At 34.4% G+C, this 20,829-nt stretch overlaps 4 protein-coding genes across 5 annotated transcripts; 1 reads left to right on the forward strand and 3 right to left on the reverse strand.

The window, feature by feature from the left end:
• Window positions 1-1,285: 1,285 nt before the first annotated feature.
• LOC107910865 (beta-glucuronosyltransferase GlcAT14B) lies at window positions 1,286-4,394 on the reverse strand. The gene is made up of 4 exons (XM_016838791.2): window positions 3,571-4,394; window positions 3,355-3,430; window positions 3,131-3,246; window positions 1,286-2,117 (listed from the first exon to the last, which is right to left on the reverse strand). Exons 1-4 carry the CDS (start codon window positions 4,160-4,162, stop codon window positions 1,600-1,602), a joined length of 1,302 nt encoding a protein of 433 aa, XP_016694280.2. The 5' UTR covers window positions 4,163-4,394; the 3' UTR covers window positions 1,286-1,599.
• A 2,110-nt stretch (window positions 4,395-6,504) lies between these two features.
• LOC107911801 (FACT complex subunit SSRP1) lies at window positions 6,505-11,959 on the forward strand. The gene is made up of 16 exons (XM_016839734.2): window positions 6,505-6,765; window positions 7,600-7,785; window positions 7,968-8,073; window positions 8,651-8,787; window positions 8,980-9,063; window positions 9,151-9,245; window positions 9,405-9,513; window positions 9,622-9,708; window positions 9,789-9,881; window positions 9,990-10,187; window positions 10,299-10,444; window positions 10,524-10,671; window positions 10,943-11,041; window positions 11,137-11,325; window positions 11,470-11,548; window positions 11,622-11,959. The coding sequence occupies exons 1-16, from the start codon at window positions 6,712-6,714 to the stop codon at window positions 11,753-11,755; spliced, it is 1,944 nt and encodes a 647-aa protein (XP_016695223.2). The 5' UTR covers window positions 6,505-6,711; the 3' UTR covers window positions 11,756-11,959.
• A 755-nt stretch (window positions 11,960-12,714) lies between these two features.
• Window positions 12,715-14,752, reverse strand: LOC107911802 (pectate lyase). The gene is made up of 4 exons (XM_041105740.1): window positions 14,363-14,752; window positions 13,579-14,272; window positions 13,261-13,503; window positions 12,715-13,172 (listed from the first exon to the last, which is right to left on the reverse strand). The coding sequence occupies exons 1-4, from the start codon at window positions 14,560-14,562 to the stop codon at window positions 12,945-12,947; spliced, it is 1,365 nt and encodes a 454-aa protein (XP_040961674.1). The 5' UTR covers window positions 14,563-14,752; the 3' UTR covers window positions 12,715-12,944.
• Window positions 14,753-15,444: 692 nt separating this feature from the next.
• Window positions 15,445-19,585, reverse strand: LOC107911803 (probable serine/threonine-protein kinase PIX7). 2 transcript variants are annotated; one of them, XM_016839738.2, is made up of 6 exons: window positions 18,938-19,585; window positions 17,849-18,183; window positions 17,623-17,758; window positions 17,320-17,456; window positions 17,117-17,240; window positions 15,445-16,537 (listed from the first exon to the last, which is right to left on the reverse strand). In XM_016839738.2, the coding sequence occupies exons 1-6, from the start codon at window positions 19,110-19,112 to the stop codon at window positions 16,017-16,019; spliced, it is 1,428 nt and encodes a 475-aa protein (XP_016695227.1). In that variant the 5' UTR covers window positions 19,113-19,585; the 3' UTR covers window positions 15,445-16,016. The 2 variants fall into 2 exon arrangements, with proteins under 2 accessions (XP_016695227.1, XP_016695225.1); XM_016839736.2 differs by having other exon boundaries at window positions 17,320-17,459; window positions 18,938-19,544.
• Between the last annotated feature and the right edge of the window lie 1,244 nt (window positions 19,586-20,829).

The raw sequence follows: 20,829 nt of genomic DNA on the forward strand, positions 1-20,829 counted from the left end.
TTAGCTATAAAATAAATTATCAAAATCAAAATAATTTTAGATAAAGCTTACACATGATGAGAACATGAGATGTCAAGGTTTTGACTGAGTTAGTATCATCCATTAATTAAGTCCTAACTCAATTATGAAATTGTCAAAAACTCTTTATTTTTGTAAAACAACATAAGAATTTTATAAAATTTTATGTTTTTTAATTAATTAATTTTTCATAAATTTTAATGAGTTTTTTTTATAAACTTTTTATGCTTTCTTTCTATTTTTAGAATGAATTTAGACAAATAATTGTTCATGTTTAAATGAACGTGGACAATCATTTGCCTAGATTTATTGTGTACTTATTTTGTAAATAATTTGATTTTTTTTTCATTTTTTTGCTTACATTGCATTACCATGCTAGCACTCGACAAATACATGACACTACCACGTTAGCAAATCGGTGCTGAAGCAACACCTATTAATATCCACATCAATGTTGTTGTTAAATCCTAACTATCAATATAAATCAAAGGGCCTATTTAGTCAGTTTTGTTAATTCAAGGTCTAATTAGGTGCAAAAGGTTTAAAGAGTTTTGATAAAGTTTGAGAGTTTATTTTAATACAGTATACGTATAAATAGTAGGGTGGCCATATATATGTTTAACAAGTAGTACTAAAAATCATATGGATGACTATATTTTTAATTAGTTGTTTTCAGAAAAAGTTGAAAAGATAAGCATCATTTGACTCGGAACTCAAAAGTGATGTCTCAGTTAAAGTTAATAATACCAAAATTCAGGCACGAGACTAACCACATTAGTCCCTAATCAAGCCATGAATTTTGCAGTGCCGAGAGATAAAGAATGTGATCACAGCACCTGCTTTTTCAATTTGATTCACGTGATTCTGCCTCAAAGCCAAGCCAGTAAGCCTGATTATTGTGAATGGTAATGGACAAGGTTACATAATCCATTTTCATGTTTCTCCTGCACACATATTCTAACATTTAAATCATGTGGTGACTTACCTATTTCTTTTACTTTGTAAACAACACCTTAGTTTAGTTACGTAAAGAAATTTCATGGTTTTAAAATAAGAACTTAAGTCCCATCTTTACCCTACACTTGTAATCCAAAAAGGTTAGAAACGTACGATAGTTTAATAATAATATTTTGATTTTAGCTAAAATTATCATGTTTAGGCGTACGTGATTAAAATAAGAATATTTCAATATTTAAAGATAAATTTGAATTACTTTATTTTTATATGAAAATATAAGAGTACAGATAAGTGAAGAAAGAAAACCATGTAGACTGCAAGGCAAATAAATTCTATTGTTAAAAATTGGCTTCAATTTGTGATGGTTACATAACACTACAAATATAATATATATATTATCCATCAGTGAACCATCTGCGATCATAACTCTATTAATTGATATCCATCGATGAATCCAAGCTTCCCGCCTCTTGCCAGAAGTAATACTGAATAATGGATATGGATGCATCGTATGAAGACCAAGTCTTCGTCTTCATCTTCATCATTGTCCTTGTCTTCTGATATATGTATAACCGAACACTAATTGGTTTGAATGCCCCCCTAACCAAGTTTCTGATGGTATTGTTATTTGCATTGTCGTGGTCGGAAATTGTTGTCGGATAGAAGAGAGCTAATCAAAGTTTCCAACCTTGTTGCTCCAGGGCCAGGCTTGATGACGGTTGTATTACCAATAACGGAACAAGGATCACTCCCATTTTTCCCACTTCCTACACACCAACCACCGGGAGTGAACATGTCTGGACCCCGAGACAAGAGGTCAGAGTCGATTTTGTCTAGCGCTGCAGGATCATCCCGAGGGAACTTTCTTGCGAAAGGAGCATTGCTGTTGATCATCCGTTGCATGTCATTCAGCCTGAGGTAATGAGGATGTTGCTTAGGAGGGTTATCCCATGATATGAAATGGAGGTCACTGTTCACGGTAGTGTTACGGAATTCTTGAGCATTACAAATCACGGTGTGGAAGTAACCTTCTGGAGAAGATAAAAAGTTAGCGTAGTACATGAGGACTGTTCGAGGTAGGTTGTCCCATCCCCAAATGCAGTAATCGATAAAAGATCGAGAAAGTGCCATCCAAGCAGAACCTATTACAGAAAAAGATATGCTTGTCAGAGATGCCACCTAATGCAGATATAATGGTGAACATTATGGTTGTCAAATAGAGATTATGGCAACAAGGTAGTTCACGAGATAATAGAGGAAATTCTGCAAAAATGCTAATGAACATACATGACACGACAGCCAATTCCAAACACGGGAAGATCGGTGATGACTAATACACATAAAACTATCTTTCTATTTTAAAACGAATATGCAAAAAGTCCATGATGCATCTTTCTCCTAAAAGACTTTCAGTTTCTATCCTGTGTGTTTTATAGGGAACTGATGATAACCATGGACTTCACCACATAATCTAACAGGGTTAGAGTAAAGAAACTCATGTTTCATCTCTATTAGCAAACAAAGGAAAGATACAAGTAAAAACAATTTAGTGTCCCACCAAGGTCTTTCGGCCTTCTAACTAGCAGTCCTTTATGCCGGAAACAAAGCATTCTTTGTGTGCATTAGTATGACGCTGCAAACTAGCAGCATTAATCGAGTGAAGCATTTGGGACATGTTATTTACAACTCTACATACCTATCCACTTCCTTTGGAGCGGAAACTCCAAATTCTTGTGATAAAAGTATTAAGAAGAAAAAATTCGCATCAATAAGCTGCTTTCGAACAATTGGAAAGAAGAAGAAAACACGACAAGGTAAGTCATTTATTCTCCATAGCCCACCAAAGTGACCTCATTTAAAATCTTAGCCGAGTTAAAACTGTTGGTCTTTGAAACCCAGATCAAGAAACTATCAATAATCAGATGTGTAAAGTCTTGAACTGTGACCACTAATATGCTTAATAAAGAATCCGAAGTGAACACTAGATTCCACTATTCTAAAATGTCAACAAATCTATTCAGTGAAACATCATCTAAAACAGATCATTTAAACAAATCTATGAGAGATCATTCAATAACCATTAAGTAAACACATCTAAATATAGTAACTAACACAACTTTCAAAGAAATTAGCAGAAGGTTTCAGCATCTTTTGCCTGTAAAGAGTTTGAATGCAGTAGGCACGCTTCTCCTTTGAGTAACCCAAAACACATCAGCTTTTTTCAAACTGTACAACCCTGGATCTATAATAATTGGCTTAGCTCTATGAAACCTGCCATTGCAACACCAAGAATCACTCTGTTTCCAGGAGTACAATATTACCCAAAAGTAGAAACTCGGAGGAAATTTGAAATTTGAATGCTTTGAAAGATGTACTCACTCTTTCCACCCAATATTGCTTGTATGATCAATGAAATTCAGATCCCTTGGCAAGTATGAAAATGTATGTAACAGATCTGAAAAGTAATCAAAATCCCAAAGCTAAATGTCAACAAATTACAAAAAAAAAAAAAAGGAAACTTTTGTTGAAATGGGAAAAAGAAGTTTTTCTCATAACCATAATCGAAGATAAATTTATTGGAATATCCAAACTCACCATCTTGAGTAACAAGGGGATAATCAGAAGCACTAAGATTAATAAACCAATCCCAGTCTCCACCTTCTTTCAACAAAATTGCAGCAGCATGAAGCGTATTAGCAACCATGGTAGGACCTCTATAGGTAACCAAATTAGCTTTCACGATCATCCTAACATTCCCGAATTTGTTAAACACTTGATGGTCTTTCACAAACTTCTGCAGATCGAGCCTCTCTTCAGAGCTAGCTTCCCGGTCAAGATGAACTACATATTGATTCAAAGGATGGTAAAGGGCCAAGAGGGTCCTTCTCAACATCAGGCCATCACCGGCGGAGCCTGAAATGAGGTAAGCGAAGCGAGGAGGTGGAGGGAGAGTGGAGACAGGGATGGGTTTCAGTTGGCTCTCCACGAAAGGGGAGGAACCGCCGAGTACGGCGGAGGGATGGTAGAAGAAAAGAAATGGGGAGCCATCAAAAGAGGTTAATGTTGTTAAAAAGAGTAGAAATAATGAAACAATGGAGCCAAGAGCTAATGGCAAGATCCATTTACGCTCCATTGCTTGGTTACTGTTGTGACGGAACTGCGTGTAATAGGTTCTCAATTTCTTCATTTCTTCCTGGGTTTCACTTGTTTGGATGGAAGGAAAGAAAATGAGAGGTGATGCGATCTTAATCTAACTGCGAGAGTTAAATTTGCTGCTTCGAGAGTGAAATTAAAGAGAGGCCTTATTTCCCTCGTGTGTTAGATACAGAAAAGGGAAGTTTATCGCCGTGAAACAGGGGAATTTCAGACAGTTTAATTAGGCGTTAAACCTTCCATTCATTTTAGAATATCTGTACTTCTTTCTAAATAAAATCTGATTATGCTCAGCTAATAAATTTCTTTTCATTACAATTAGAATATTTTATTGTAAATGCTTCGAATCAGTTGTACCAAAAGTGGTAAAAACAATGTGGTAGATTCTTTTTGGGTTTGGTTTGTAGTTATTTCCAAGAGCGATTTTTAAGTGAATAATTTACATTGTTGCATTTAGAGTGAATAACATTAGTATTTTCATTAATGTTAGATTGCGTCACATTTATTATGTGAAGAGAAAGAAGAGTAGGTGAATTTATTAAAGTTTTTATTTCTCCATATAAAATGTAAAAAATACACACGTGGATTTTAATCACCAATTCCTTGGTTTCATCCATTATTATTTCCCTCGTGTGTTAGATACAGAATCCAAATATATGTATACCATATAAATGTTGTGAGCAGTTGATTCAATAGTAAGGGTTTTCTTTATGCCCAACTAAATTGCTAGAAAGTAGACACTAACCAAGGTGCCATATTACCTACCACTCAACCACAAATTTTAATCCTACACACCTATTATATAAGTATCAGAAATGGGACACACCAATAAATAAATAAAAAGCGTCCCTTTTAAATCAAAGAATTTAGTTCACACTTTCTTTTATTTACTTTAAAGAATTAAGTTACGGAAATTTCAAATTAAATCCAAATCTTAATCCTATATACAAAATATTAAAATTGAATCAAATTTTATACTTTATTAATACAATTATCAATATAACAGTACATTTAATTATTACATACATACATAAATGTCTTTCAACCTATTTGATTTGGATTTGGATTGAAAAATGACGGTAAAAAATTCAATTGCTCGGCCTCTTTAAAATGAAAATTTTCACCTTTAATTTTTTTATAATTTTAATATATAATAAAATTATATTTCGTCCCTCTCAAAAATTAGAAAAAAAAGATTTTATCTTTTAAAAATTATAAATATATAAACCATTAAAATAATAAAATTTTACTATTATAAAAATATATAATTTAATTATGATCTCCTTTGAAATTTTCTCATTCATTTTCAAACCAGTTAACCGACAAACTAAATTGGCTGGCTGTTATCTAAGTTTTATGCGTAAGTTGGGCTTTATTTTCTACTTTTTCAAGTGTTTAGTTTTCGTCCGATGAGTAGCAATACAGTAATTTTAAGCGTAAACGACAAATGAACGAGGATTAGGTTATCTTGATGTTGGAGGAGTTGTGCCAAAACAGTAAAATAATAACTAAAACTATTCATAATAAATTTCATCCTTTAATCTCTCCATCTCATGAGATTTGTTTTTTTTTCTTTTCAATATTTCCTTAAAGAAAAGTTAAATAAAAAAATTCAACCTCAGAAACAATTATCAAATTCAAAAATTAACTTAAATTGAAAAAAAAAATTAAGGCTCAATGCGACAACAATTATTAAATTTAAGCATTAACTTAGATAAAGAAAATTCAAATTTTATATGAAAATAATTATTAAATTTTATTTATTTTTTGTTTGATATATTTCGAAGGAATCTAGAAATCCTAAAAAAAATTAAGTAATTAATGAATATTAAGACAAAATTTCTTGTACCTCGTTCAAAACGTCATGTTATTAATTTAAACCATTTTATCAACCTTGATTCCACTGTTATAAAATATTTCACAATTAAATTTGAATTTTTTTATAGAATTATTATGTAGTATGAATTTTTTTTAATAATCTATTCTTTTTTACTCAATATCTTGAATTAATTATAACCCCTCATCAACCTCTAAATAGGAATATAATGCGTTTCAGTACACTCGAACTCATGTCCTCCTGCATTAACAAAAATATTAATATTAATCAATATTAACAAAATACACATACCAATTGAGTTAAAATTAATATTCTCTTACAAAATATATACGGATTAATGTATTAAATAATTAATTTTAAAAAAGAAAATCAATGAAAACGACATGGCTTATATGGCCCAAAAGAGAACTTGTAACGGCCCGGAATCAGTTAAAAAAGCAATGAGCCCAATCCAATCACGAAAGTAAAAGAAGAAAAAGATCCAATGACTACGTGGCCGAATATAATTGATCCTCTCATTCCAACAACGCTTCTAATAAACGTACCAGATTCCCCCCTTTCTCTTCCTGTTTTCGCGCCATAACGGCATTGGTGCGCAGTACGCAACACTTACCGCCTGTAAATTGAGAAACCTCGACTTTGCCTTTTCAGACTCGGGTTCTTATGTCTCTCTAATCTCTTCACTTGCTCACTGTCTCACGTTCTTTGGGACTCTTTGGTTTCCTCTCGGACTCGCATTGACTGGCATGACGGACGGTCATCTCTTCAACAACATCTCCCTTGGCGGTCGAGGCGGCACGGTCAGCCCTCTTTCGATGGAACTTTTTTTAATCGATTATTTTGTAGTTTCATCTGTTGTTTTTAGTCTTTTCGATTTCGCTTTCTCATTTGAAATCAGCTTTAAACCCTAGTTTTCTTTATTACTACTTCTCTTCACATGACTTCTCTATGTTTAGGTTAATTGTGGGAGGAAACTCAATTGGTTCTTGCAGTTTTTATTAGTTTATTGCCTGGGATTTCTTCCTCTCTTTTTTTCCTCGAGGAACCTGATTCTTTATTTTATTTTATTCCTAACATTTTATACTTCATTTCTGTTTTTTTTCGATATGTTTCATAGATGCTTATGTTTGATGGAATGAAATAGACTGTGGCTTTTTGTGTGTGTGTGATTGATTCGTTTAAAACCCGGATTCATTGAGGGTTTGAAGAATGTTTCGTTTATGGTGAAAATTTTATGATTTTAGGTTAAGGCTTTGTTAATTGATAAAATAAAATGTGGGTTCTTTGTTCTCTTATTTTTCTCTGATTACTAATCTAGAACCCTACTAAATTTTGTAGAACCTATATTCGGTCTTTTTCTTTACTATTTAATCTGTTTTATGCTGATTATTACCTATTGTGAATGGTAATTCAACTCATTAAAGTAGGACTGAAACCTTAACACTTGTTATAGAGAGACTATCGAGAGAACCCAGATTTCTTTAGGATTTTTTATAAAAGTATAAACTTCTGAAGTCTTGTGGTTCTGGTCATGTTGGTATTCATTCAAGTTTTGTTTTTCCCTTTTCACTAAACCTGGAAAAAAACAAAAAAAAATTGGAATCTTACATGCTCTCCACTTCATGTTCATGCAGAATCCTGGACAGCTTAAAATTTATTCAGGAGGTATTCTATGGAAGAAACAAGGAGGCGGTAAAGCAGTAGAAGTTGACAAATCTGATATCTTAGGGGTTACATGGATGAAGGTCCCTAGGACAAATCAACTTTGTGTTAGAATCAAAGATGGGTTGTACTACAAGTTCGCTGGATTCCGTGACCAGGTTAGTATTCAACTTTCTCTCAATAAGCAAATTATTTTCTCATTCTGCATGCTTAATGGTTGCCAGTAGCACTCATTTAACAATGGCAAATGGGAAATAATAGAAGGTTTGTATTTGTTTCCTTGGATGAGGATGCTATCAATACATGATTGTTTTTTTCTGCTGTTAATTTCTCTGTGCAGGATGTTGCCAGTTTGACCAATTTTTTTCAGAATAATTGTGGAATAACACCAGAAGAGAAACAGCTTTCTGTCAGTGGTCATAACTGGGGAGAAGTCGATTTAAATGGTTGGTGAAATCTCATATTTTTCCTTCTGCTTTTAAACATATATTGGTTTCTGTTTGTAGCCATAGAAGCAGGTTACATAATGTTCTTTCAAATGTTGTGTTTTTTGCGTCCTACATCTGGTTAACCTTGCGCACTTGTTATTATATTCTTGTGGATGTTTGTCATTTAAAACATTTTTCTTAGTTTTTTAAACAATTTTCCATCAATTTAGGGTTTGCAGCCTTCTTTGCTTCAGGAGTCCATTCTTAGGATATAATCGATGATCTAGTGAGGTATTGAGCACTTGAAATCAAATTTTGACGATTTGTTCTTTTCAAATTTATATAGTTTTCTGTCACTACTGTTTTTCCATTAGTGGATACCAGTTTATTTTTTTCCTCATTAACTTTTCTTGAGTTTGCTACTTTCAATCCACCTTTTAATTGAGATCCCTAGGTTTTATCATTTATCTTGGTCGTTGGATGGTTGATATTTTTCCCTTTTGGGTAGGTTTCAGATTCTGGCGTTCACCTGGTTTTTGCTATTCCACAAACAACATATTCTTGTAGTTTTAAAAGCCTTTATTTGTATTTGCAGGGAATATGCTTACCTTTGTGACTGGTTCAAAGCAAGCTTTTGAAGTGTCATTAGCTGATGTATCACAAACTCAGCTTCAAGGGAAAAACGATGTCATCTTGGAGTTCCATGTGGATGATACAACTGGAGCTAATGAGGTGTGTTTCTCACTGCTCTTCTGATTTTATTAATGTTGAAAGAAGTCTCACTCCTTCCTAATGCTTGTAAAACACCTTATTTACACATAACCTTTACTGATAAAGAAAATGTTTTACCTACAACAAATTTGTCCAGGAGCAAGGCACACATTTGATTTTTTTTTTTACTAAAGTAGTTTTATTTGATGACAGAAAGATTTGCTTATGGAGATAAGTTTCCACATACCCAACGCCAACACCCAATTTGTTGGTGATGAAAATCATCCTCCTGCTCAGGTAAGTCTGTTGTCACTTCTTTATTAGGAAAATGTGAATTTATAACTAATGATTGCTTTGGTGATGCTATGTACCATTACCTTCTAGGTTTTCCGTGAAAAAATCATGTCAGTGGCTGATGTTGGTACTGGAGTTGAGGAAGCTGTTGTCACTTTTGAGGGCATTGCAATCCTCACACCAAGGTAGGTCTTTCCCAAGCACATTGACATTGGGATGAAAAATCACCTAATCAGAACCAATGTGTCATTTGTGTGTATTTGATTTTTGGTTTGTTCCTTTGTTGGTTTATACAATCTTGTTTTCTTCCTTTAAATGTATGACTTAGTATGCTCTTCATACAGGGGTCGGTATAGTGTTGAACTTCATCTGTCATTCTTGCGACTGCAAGGACAGGCTAATGATTTCAAAATTCAATATAGCAGTGTTGTGCGTCTTTTTTTGCTTCCGAAGGTTCAATTCTTTCACTGATATAAGATAGTAATGTTCATTGGTATAAGAGAGGCAAAATATGTTTACAACCTCTTTAACATACTTTTCTATACTCTGTTTGCTTGGCAGTTCAACCAGCCTCATACTTTTGTTGTTGTTACACTGGATCCGCCTATCCGTAAAGGGCAAACTTTGTACCCACATATTGTCTTGCAGGTATTGCTAGTTGTTTAGATTTGTGTTCACTGGATATACCATGAATGTTTTGACTTATCTTCTCCTTCATCTTTTTGCAGTTTGAAACTGATTATGTTGTTGAAAGCACCTTGTCCATAAATGAGGATCTTTTGAATACCAAGTACAAAGACAGGCTGGAACCATCTTACAAGGTAATATTTGTTTTTTTTCATAATATAAGCCCTTTCAAAGTGCTGAATGCCCTTGATTTACAAGCTTGGCTTTCAAATTTACGTATATTATTATGCTTGGTAAAACAGGGACTTATTCATGAAGTTTTTACCACAATAATGCGTGGTTTATCTGGTGCCAAAGTTACCAAACCAGGAAAATTCCGTAGCTGTCAAGATGGTTATGCTGTTAAGTCTTCATTGAAAGCTGAAGATGGAGTCCTGTATCCACTTGAAAAGAGTTTCTTTTTTCTACCCAAACCTCCTACACTTATTCTTCATGAAGAGGTATAAAGTCTAATTTGCATCTTGATTGATCTGTTGTTCTAGATGCAAATGACAGGTGCCCATTTTAACTGACATGTTTGGTTATCGTTCCCTTTCTGCTCAAAATGCCAGATTGACTATGTTGAATTTGAGAGGCATGCTGCTGGTGGCTCAAATATGCATTACTTTGATCTTCTTATAAGATTGAAAACTGAGCAAGAACATTTATTTCGGAATATTCAGAGAAATGAATATCACAATTTGTTTGACTTCATCAGGTTAGGTTAATAGGTTCTTCCATTGAGTTAGTAATTTTGGTCCTTTTGGCAATTCATTAACTGCTCTTTTACCATGCAGTTCGAAGGGTTTGAAGATTATGAACCTTGGAGATGTACGAACCGCAGATGGTGTGGCTGAGATTCTTCAAAACGATGATGATGATGCAGTTGATCCACATCTTGAACGCATTAAGAATGAAGCTGGTGTGGATGAAAGTGATGAGGAGGTATTTATTTCTTTTCCCCATCAATCATCTGAATTTATTTATTTAGGTCTTTAATATGCACATGGTTCTCTGTTTTTGAAATATGCATTGATTACGATTTTCACTTGGTCATCGAGTGACCTCTAAACACATTGGTTTTAGTAGTAGTTATAGGAAAGATATCATGTTCTGTCCCTGGGGATGCATGTAAGATTGAGTAGCAACCATTCTAGATATTGACGTCTGAGCTATTAGCTTCTGGCTATCCCTATTGATGAAGTTGTAAATGCAGGATGAGGACTTTGTTATTGACAAGGACGACGGAGGTTCTCCAACTGATGATTCTGGGGAGGAAGAATCTGATGCTAGTGAAAGTGGAAATGAGAAAGAGGTAAGTCATTTTGTTCCTTCACATAATTTATTCTTGTAAATGGAAATTGTCAACAAAGTATAATTTGGTATCTCACATAGAATTGCCAATTACAGAAACCTGCGAAAAAGGATCAAAGGAAGGAAGCTGCTGTTGCTGCAGCTGCCTCTTCTTCTAAAGAAAGTAAGAAGAAAGGTAGAGATGGACAAGATGATGGAAAGAAGAAGAAAAGGAAAAAGAAGGATCCTAATGCACCAAAGAGGGCAATGACCGGCTTCTTCTATTTTTCACAGGCGGAAAGGGAGGTGTGTCTTGTATACATACACACATTTATAGTGAAGAAATAGGGCAGCCAATGAACCGAAATTAGCTTCTTTTTTTCCTTCCATTTATTGTTTATTATTATTATTAATAATAATAAATTGAGTGACTGAGATGATGTTTTACAGAATGTGAAGAAAAGTCATCCGGGAATACCATTTACAGAGGTGTCCAAAATACTTGGAGATAGGTGGAGAAAGTTGCCAAGTAAGTAATTGGTTTGGATTTAATTTGGTTTATAAGAAGGAAGGTAAGTGAGATAACATGTGTGTGGGTGCAGAGGAGGAGAAGGAACCATATGAAGTAAAGGCTAGAGTTGATAAAAAGCGATACGATGATGAGAAGAATGAGATGAAAGGCAATAATAACAATCCTCAACCTATGAACATTGATTCTGGAAATGAATCCGACTGACTGACTGACTTGACTTCAAACATGCTACTTACTACGATTGCCCATCTCACTCGAAAATTTAGTGTTGCTTGCGAATTATATTTGAAAAATAAGTAAATTTAGTTTCATGAAAAGATTAACAGTGTAATTATGGTGGATCTGCATTTTAATATTTGAATTTGATTTTAATATCTTTTGACGAAATGAAACAAGTTCCATTTGGCATCCGAACTGACATAGAAGTGTACAAAATATGACAGAGGAAGAAATGGCTTTTCAACAGTGCCTCACAATGACGTATTTCAAGCTTGGTGATTGGAGATTTGAATTTAAAAAAAGTCTTAATGGAACGCCTACCTAGATGCTAAAACAGTAAAGCTAAATTGATATTTTACATTTTCAGAGTTGAGAGAAAAAAAGGTAGACACAAGATTTAACATGATGTCCAATGCATGATATAGGTCAGGGAATAATTTTCTTTTATTATGTTTAATAAAAACTTAAATCTAAATACTTTCGAAGCCAATTCTTTTAGAACAAATTGAAATATATATCAGTTAATGTTATGATGACTTGAAATCTTTATCTTATTATTCAAGTAGTTTATGGCTTGAGCGATCAATAGAAACGTAAGATAAAAGGAAAATTATGGGGTGTTGGAATTACTTGTGCTCCAAGATGCCTTCCCGTATTTTAATTAGAGGATGTGAAAAATGCTTAATCAAGAATTTTGGTAGAAAATAAGCGCTAACTAATTCATAGTTACTTTAATTTTTATTTTTTAATTCTACGGTTTGGAACTTATCTTCTGTTACTATCTGAGTTGTTGCTCACATAAATTTATTTTGATTTCATGACTAACTAAATACGATCTATACCCAAATTTAATGCCAAGATTTCGGACAAGGAAGACGGTTGCTATTTTTCTATCTAAATTTTAAATGCAAGAACGCATGCATAGATTATTCTTGACAATGATGAAAAGCTTAAAAATTTTATTTTATTTTTAAAAAAAATTACTAGCAAAAGTCTAAAATGAAAGCAAGAAATAAAAATTGCAGTTAATCTTAAAAAACTGTACACCCGCAACCAAACCCGGCGGGTAGTCAGTCTGTCATCATCTATATTTACAAATAAGAGATTTTCTATTCTCCATCATCTTCATATTAAAAATTGAAATAAGAAACGTATAGACTCCATTGTTAGAAATCTAACACTTGTTCCCCTTTTCGCAGTCAAGAGCCCCAGCAAAACGGGTGAGTCTTCTCACAAATGTTGCTGGCTTGGCTTTGATCATCTGCATCTTGGTGAAGTCAAAATGGGGAGATTTATCCGGCCCCGATTTTGTAAAACGGGCTCCGTTCAACAACAAATCTCCTTCCGATCTCCATACCCACTTGCTCCATTCCGACTGGGGTGCATAGTTCCTGTTCGTTATCTGCACGTACATTATATGGAATTGGATTATTGCTTAACTATACTAAACTGGGATTCATATTATCATGTTGCGGGTTCAGTATATACACCTCTTTGGCTTTGGGATCGTCTGGAGCAATGAACCTATTACCTTGGCTGATAATGGTGGGATGCATGCTACCCCCAATTGCATACATTTTCCAATGTGTGTAATCATTGTTAACAACATGAAAGAATCCCCACCTGCATCTCGGCATTCTTTGTATCAGTTCTTTCCCAAAATGGTTGAATGCAACTGTGACTTGCATTAGTTTATCTCTTTCGTAGGTGTCACTTGCACCCAGTAGTATCACCTGAACATCAATCCATTATCATTTGTTGTTGAGAAATACTGCGAGGTAAAAGAAGAAGAAAATATATGTATTTACATCGTTATGGTGGGTGAAATGGCAGTTTGAGATTGTGATGGCAGTGGAACCTTGGATAGCATCAATGAGTCCATCTTGACACTCCGACATGGAAAGGTGATCGAGCCAAATGTTTGTGGATCCGAAGATGTTAATGCCATCCCCATCACCCGTTGTCCTCAAACCTATATGATCCACTGAGTCCCTGATTAGGCCAGCCTTGCTTGGACCAATGTGATGAATATGAATGCTATGGATGATGACATCGTCCACGAATTGAAGTGTGATGCCAGCTCCATGCGCGATATGAACGTTGGCTCCACGACCGTCGATCGTCTTCTTGCTTTGGACAATGAGCTCACGTGATAATTTGATGTGCATGTCATGAGCGAAAATGATCCACAATGGCCTTTTCTGGATGACGGCAAAACGTAAAGTTCCGGGTTTAGGATTGACCGGGTCATCATCGGAATTATCAGTCACCTCATAGTATTTCCCTTTCTCTCCTCCTTCGGTTCGGTGGCCAAAACCAATCACGCATTGCGTCAGCCTCTTACGGTTCTCGGCCCAGTCAGGTCTGCATCGCCAGCACCTATCGATGGGGTTGGTGGCCATGCATGGACCCGTGTACTTTTTGTGTTTGCCCCTCAAGTTCCTCCTATCATCACCACCCTCCAAATCCTTGGTTTTGTTACTTTTATTTGCAACAAGAGCCCTGAACCAAGTTGTACATCACATACGATTTAATTATAACATATATGACCCACATATCAAGATTAAAAAAGTTTATATAAATAAGAATTACTTGTGAACATTCTCATTGAATTTAGTGGTGACATTTTCTGGGCTTGGTTCGTAAGCTGCCAGAGTGTTCTTCCATGCCTGATCGGCACGTCGCTTCCAGACGTCATCAAAATCAGCAATATTGCCACCACCACCCCATAGTGTCGGAATTAGTGTGGCAAATGAAAACAGGAAAACCAGTTGGGCCTTTGTTATTTTCATTTTTGTTTCTCTCTAATCTTTGTTTTGTTTTGTGTTGTGTTGGAAATTTAAAGAGGGCCTAGTAACTACAAGTTGAATCCCAGTTTACACCAGTAAAAAAGGGTGAAAACCTGAATACCTAAAGCTCTGAGCTGCTAAGTGCCAACTTTTGAAGGTTGGCCAAGCCCTTTTGGTTATTTAGAAATGTATGTGGAAATTCAACACCTTCCATTCCTGGGTTTAATTAAAGCTTCCATGCTAACTGTAGATTTCTAAAATTAGCGCGTAGAGAATGGGCAACCCTGCATCTTCCTCCCAATATATTCCAAACCACACATCCTCCACAAAACGCTCAAAATTGGTGCGCATCCACCTTTTCAATTTCTTTTTCAATAAGGATAGGAGATATGGGTTCTCTATCTACAACACTTTACAGGAGATAATGCCATGCGTTTAAGCCCCAACTTAACATTACTTGATTCTGTGGAACTTTGAATCCCACCATAAACTGTTATTATATGTGGTTATACTTTCAATTTCATCTTACTTTAATATTTATATTAAAAATTAAACTCACCATATTATTAATCAGATTACCATACTCTAAAATGAAGTAAATTTGTTATAAACTTTTTTGGGGGGAGTTTATATAATGTTCTTAACTCTTGCTTTGGGGTTTTTTGGATCCATAAAAGAATATATGTTTCATTTCTTTACGAGAACCTAAATGCTGATTTTAGTTGTTTTGGTCGGCAAAATCTTTATGGTGCACTCGTTAGTGTGAAATTATGTTAATTGCTGTAGAGACTACGTGTTAGACATTTATATATGTACACTCAAACAGGATTGTACGAGTATTAGTAGAACCAATAAAGCCTATAGTCTGATAATGGAGAATAAGAGTTGCAACAACAGCAGCCAATGAGTTTTGTCATGTAAAAAGGGCTCGCCTCCACCCAATTTGTTCATACAATCAATTCTAAGAAGTGACCGAGTTTGAATCACGGCATCTGCAATCCTCCGGATTCCGGCCTCTTGTATACATACAACCACCACAATAACCAAGAACAAAAATAAAAAGGGATCATCTTGTACAACAATAAAGGTGGGTAAATGTGAGGGGGACTCCTTTCCTCTTTCACCGGCCAACCAACTGTGCCTTTCATCCTCGCCCTCATCGGCATGCCAACAAGAATACAGTTCATTACCCCGGTGTAACACAAATATCCCCGAATGTGCCCGAGAAAGGTACAAGATAGTAATGAAGGAATGACAAAATAAATGAGACTGGCCTCCTTCAGCCCAATGAACTCACCATTATGGCTTGTTCAGTTCTACTGCTACAGTGCAACAGTGATATATAATAAAACAATCATTGTCGAAGAGGCACTCTCTATTTGGAGTTGATTATGCAGTCTAAAGATGCGGATATGGACACGACCAAATTCTAAATATCAACATAAAGAAGCTTGAACCTATGGTTCTTTTGCTTTAGGCTTTGGTGACGGAGGATGTTGGTGAAATGGAGAAGCCTGAGGACCATTCAAACTGGATAAACTCCTCTTAGGTTGTCCGTTCCTCGTTACGAATCCTGCCTGCACTCTTATGCCATTTTTGGCAGTTATGTTGGAGGACCTAGATCGATCGGATTGCATAGTTTGGAAGTAATAGGAGGAGCTGGCCATATCATTAAGGTTTGGAAGGGGCTTTAGAGTTTCAACAACTTCACTCATCCGAGGTCTGGCTTTGGGATCTCGGCTAAGACATTGGGCAGCCAGCTGGGCTGCTTTCAATGCACCTTTGATAGAAAAATGCCCTTCAAGACGAGGATCTAAAATCCGGAAGAACCTTCTCTTGTCTCCCAGATGCGGTCTCGCCCATTCCACAAGATTGTGTTCCCCATTTGGTCGGTTTTTGTCCATGGACCTCCGGCCAGTCAACATCTCAAGTAAAACTACTCCAAAGCTATACACGTCACTCTTTGATGTCAAATGTCCTAATTAATAACTGTATTAGATTTACGTAACCAAAGGTCTATAAGACAAAAGAAGCTTTGCAACTCTAAGGCTTTGCTTGGTAGAGTGAAAAAAAAAATTGGAAGGATGGAAAGTTGAAGGGGTAGAAAACGAAAAGGATGGATAAGATAATTTTTCTTTCCATAGGTGTGCTTGGTAGGAAAGATGGAAAAATAGAAAATATATATATAATTTTTTTTCCGTCAATTGCTTGGTAGAGTTGAAAAATGGAAGGAAATAAAACAAAACATTTGTAAAATGTTGAACTAACATACACATCTCACTCATTTTCTCATCTTTCCAATTTGGAAGGATTGGTGTTTATGCATTTGGATGGACAACGGTCATCCTTACTATTTTCTTTCCTCTCATTTTTCTTCTCAACCAAGCACACCCTAAATGTTATAAAATGAAAACCAAATAATAAAATACAATCTTAGCAGAAAAAACAAATTCTTGATAAAATTGATATGCAGTTTGATTAATACAAACACATACCAAAGGAAGCTGGAGATAAGGGAAACCAATTTCAGAAAGAAAGCAGGAATTTTACCACATACCAGTCATTACATATTCTGGTGCAGCGTAGCCATATGTTCCCATAACTCGAGTAGACACATGAGTTTTATCTCCTTCTGGACCATCTTTCGCCAGTCCAAAATCAGAGAGCTTGGCATTGTAATCCTGATATTGGTAACCATTTTGTAAGAAGAAAAATAAAATTAGGGAGGGAACTTAGTATTTTTCTGTCTCAGCTACATACCGCATCTAACAAGATATTAGACGTTTTAAAATCACGATATATCACAGGTCTTTCTGCTTCTTCATGAAGAAAGGCTAGACCCTTCGCAGCACCAAGTGCAATTTTCATTCTAATAGACCAAGGAAGTGGCAGGGACCCTTCTGCGCAAAAAGTGGTTATTACCAGAGAAAATTAAACATCGGTCAACCATGTACTTGCAAATGCATAAGGCACAAAACAATCCTAATAAACCATAGTATCTGATATTTCATCCCTACTATAATCCGTGCTAAAGGTATTGTGAAACAAAAGGCGAATACGTACTTCTGAAGAGGTGGTTCTCCAAACTTCCTCGTGGCATAAACTCATATACCAGTAATCTGTGATCATCTTCAATACAGTAACCAACCAATTTAACCAAATTAGGATGGAGGAGGTTACCGAGATAATCCACTTCAGCCTGACATGAGGCAAAACATAATTTAATACAAAGATTATAAAAAGGAACACTATTCAGAGAAAGACAACAACATAGATTCAGATGTCAAACCAGCCATTCTTTGTGACCCTGAAGTCCATCAATGTTTAGGGTTTTGACAGCTACCGTAAGCCCAGTACCAGGTTTTACGGGAGCAGTTCCGTTCTCTTCAATCCAACCTTTGAAGACACAACCAAACCCACCCTCACCGAGAAGACTTTCGGGTCTGAAATTTCTAGTCGCTAATTTAAGGTCAATAAATGTGAACTTCCGAAGCTGTGAAGCAACTCTCAGTTCCTCACTGAATTTTGGTGTGGATGAAGCACTTCCTCCATTGCTTGTGGTCGTAGAAGACACTAGAACAACTGGTTGATCTCCGCTGCTCTCTTTTGTAGGTTCACTTTCCGCTGAATTTGTACAAAGACCAAGGCAGTAAGCTTAACTGTTATGAAACAATCATCAAAAATAGCAACTATCATATGCTATTTTATTTAGATATGCATTTCTAGTGTCCCTTAAAGGATCTATCCTTTTCACTCGACTTTAACTTCTATATGCTAGATATCCAATCTTTTGCTTTGATGCAGGGAGTCGCATTTGTTATCGACCAAGCTGTTTTTCGGCTAAAGAAAATGCGTTAAACATTTTCCAAAAATAATTTTTAAATAAAACAAAATCTAAATGTTTCAAGAATTGTATCTAAGGCTTCTTATTATACGCCTTTGCAAAAATGATAAGAGGAAGAAAAGTAGTTTCTTTCAACTAGTTAACATCATTCAGCAGATCCTTACCATTTGGTAATGATGGATTAAAAAAACCATTCATCCATTACCATGCGAAAACATAGTAAATACACCCCAACATAACATGTTAGAAAACCATACTTTCTAAACATTTTTAAACCCTCATAAGCATTAAAACATATATCACTAAATTTATTTATTTTAATTAAGATGATAAAAGAAATACAAAATCCTTTTGGTAATTTATTCTCACCCAAAGTACTTGGCTATAATCTTAAAATTCTCTATACTAAAATTTATCCTAAATATTCTCAACAAATGATCACATCCTTTACCTCAATCCATTGGGGCAATATATATATAAAGAAATTTGAAGATTAACAAGGATAAAATAAAGGAGAAGGGAAGAGAACGTTACCATAATGAGTGCCTGTTCTTCCACTCACAGAGTTATCAACTCTTGATCTTGAAGACATGCAACTTCCCATAAACCTTAATTTAACCCAACATCCTGTTTCTTCTTCCCCTCCATCTTTCTTCTTCCTTGGTGAATTTTCCTCCACTACTTCCCTAGATTGATGACCAAAACCCATCCTTTCTATAACTGATCTATATTTCCTCAAAAAAGAAACATGCTTTCAACAAACCCAACATTTTTAATCACACAACATAAAAGGAAAACACAGAACCCATCCCAATTTCCCAAAACACCTCAAAGAAAGTGATTTCAGGTAATCAAATTCATAAAAAATAACCCCCCCAAAAAAATTAGATCTTATGGTGGTGGTAATCAATCACCAAGACCCAAATTGTGAAATTTAGTCAAAAGGAAGGTTTTGAGAAAGAGAGACAAAGGAGGGGGCTCTCTGCTTGAGAAAGAGGGAAAGTGTTCAACAAAGGGCAGTTTGGGCAGTTTGAAACAGATAAAAGGGGCAGCTTGGGCAGGAGAGAGAGAGAGAGAGAAATATACAAGTGCGAAGAAAAGGAAATATAAATCATTTTCTTGCTGTTAACTAACAACAGTAACCTTAGCATATTCCAATTTCCAAACCAAATATATAACATAATCATGTGTTAGAAAAGGAACATGGAAGTGGATATACTTAAAAGATTTTGTTTTGTTTAATGTTTTGTCTTGCTGGGCTTTAGATTATTTTACATATCTTGTAAAGATAAAGATACATCAAGTTCCATTGAAACCGTACCACGTTTGCTTCTTGCTGCTTTTTTATTTGGTTATAATTAAAGATAAATACGTATATATTTAAATAATATTGAATTTTATTCATTATATTAAAATAATTAATGGAGATAGAAATAAAAGATCTTCTAGAGACAAAACATTTCCCTCTTTCAATAGAATTTAGGTTCATATTATCAATTAAAATACATTTTATTCTTTTTATTTAAAAATAGAAAGTTAATCTTTATATATATTAGATCAAAAAGTAAATCGATTTTTTCTATTAAAAAATTTATCCGTTTACATGGTTAAAAACTAGAGTGACCAACAGAATGATCAGATAGTGATATATGACTTGTTACGTGTACCTCTTAGTGACATACAAAGATTATTTTTTAATAGAAGAAGTGAATGTAATTTTTAACAAAAGAACTAAATTTCTCTTTAATCTAACGTATAGGGACTAATTTACATTTTTAATAAATAAGACAATGTAATTTGAATATTAATACAAAGGTCTCTATATACTTTTACTTAGAATCAATTCCTACTCATTACTTTTATTTTTAATTATTATTTTTAACATATTATTTCCTCTAGTTAGTTGGTTAATTAATAGTAATTTTATCATTAAGTCTCGGGCTTGCTTCCTCTTCTAAACACATTTGTATTTTTTATTTTATGTTGTTTCAAGTTTTTTTTATTTTTAATTAATAACTCTTTTATTTATAAAATTAAATAATTATTTCCAAATATCATTATTTTTAGTAAATATAATTTTTGTATGTGTATTTGAAATAATTAATTGAAATATTTCACATATAAAAATAGTTGAAATACCATACCCAATGTAGATGGAAAAACAATGATATTTGAAATAATTATTTGATTTTATAATATTAGGAATCACCATACCCACAATATAAGTAGAGAAAATAAATATTTGACATATAAATATTATATATAAAGAAAAAATTATCAAAAAAATTAGTTGACATTTTTAAAAAAATAAAATATATTTAACATAATGGCAAATATCAATTTTTCACAAATATACATTTTTATTATATAATTTACAATAATTGTTTGATTTTATAAATAAAAGAGTTATTAGTTAAAAAGATGAA

The sequence above is a fragment of the Gossypium hirsutum genome, chromosome D11 (assembly GCF_007990345.1).
Source record: "Gossypium hirsutum isolate 1008001.06 chromosome D11, Gossypium_hirsutum_v2.1, whole genome shotgun sequence".
NCBI lineage: Eukaryota > Viridiplantae > Streptophyta > Magnoliopsida > Malvales > Malvaceae > Gossypium > Gossypium hirsutum.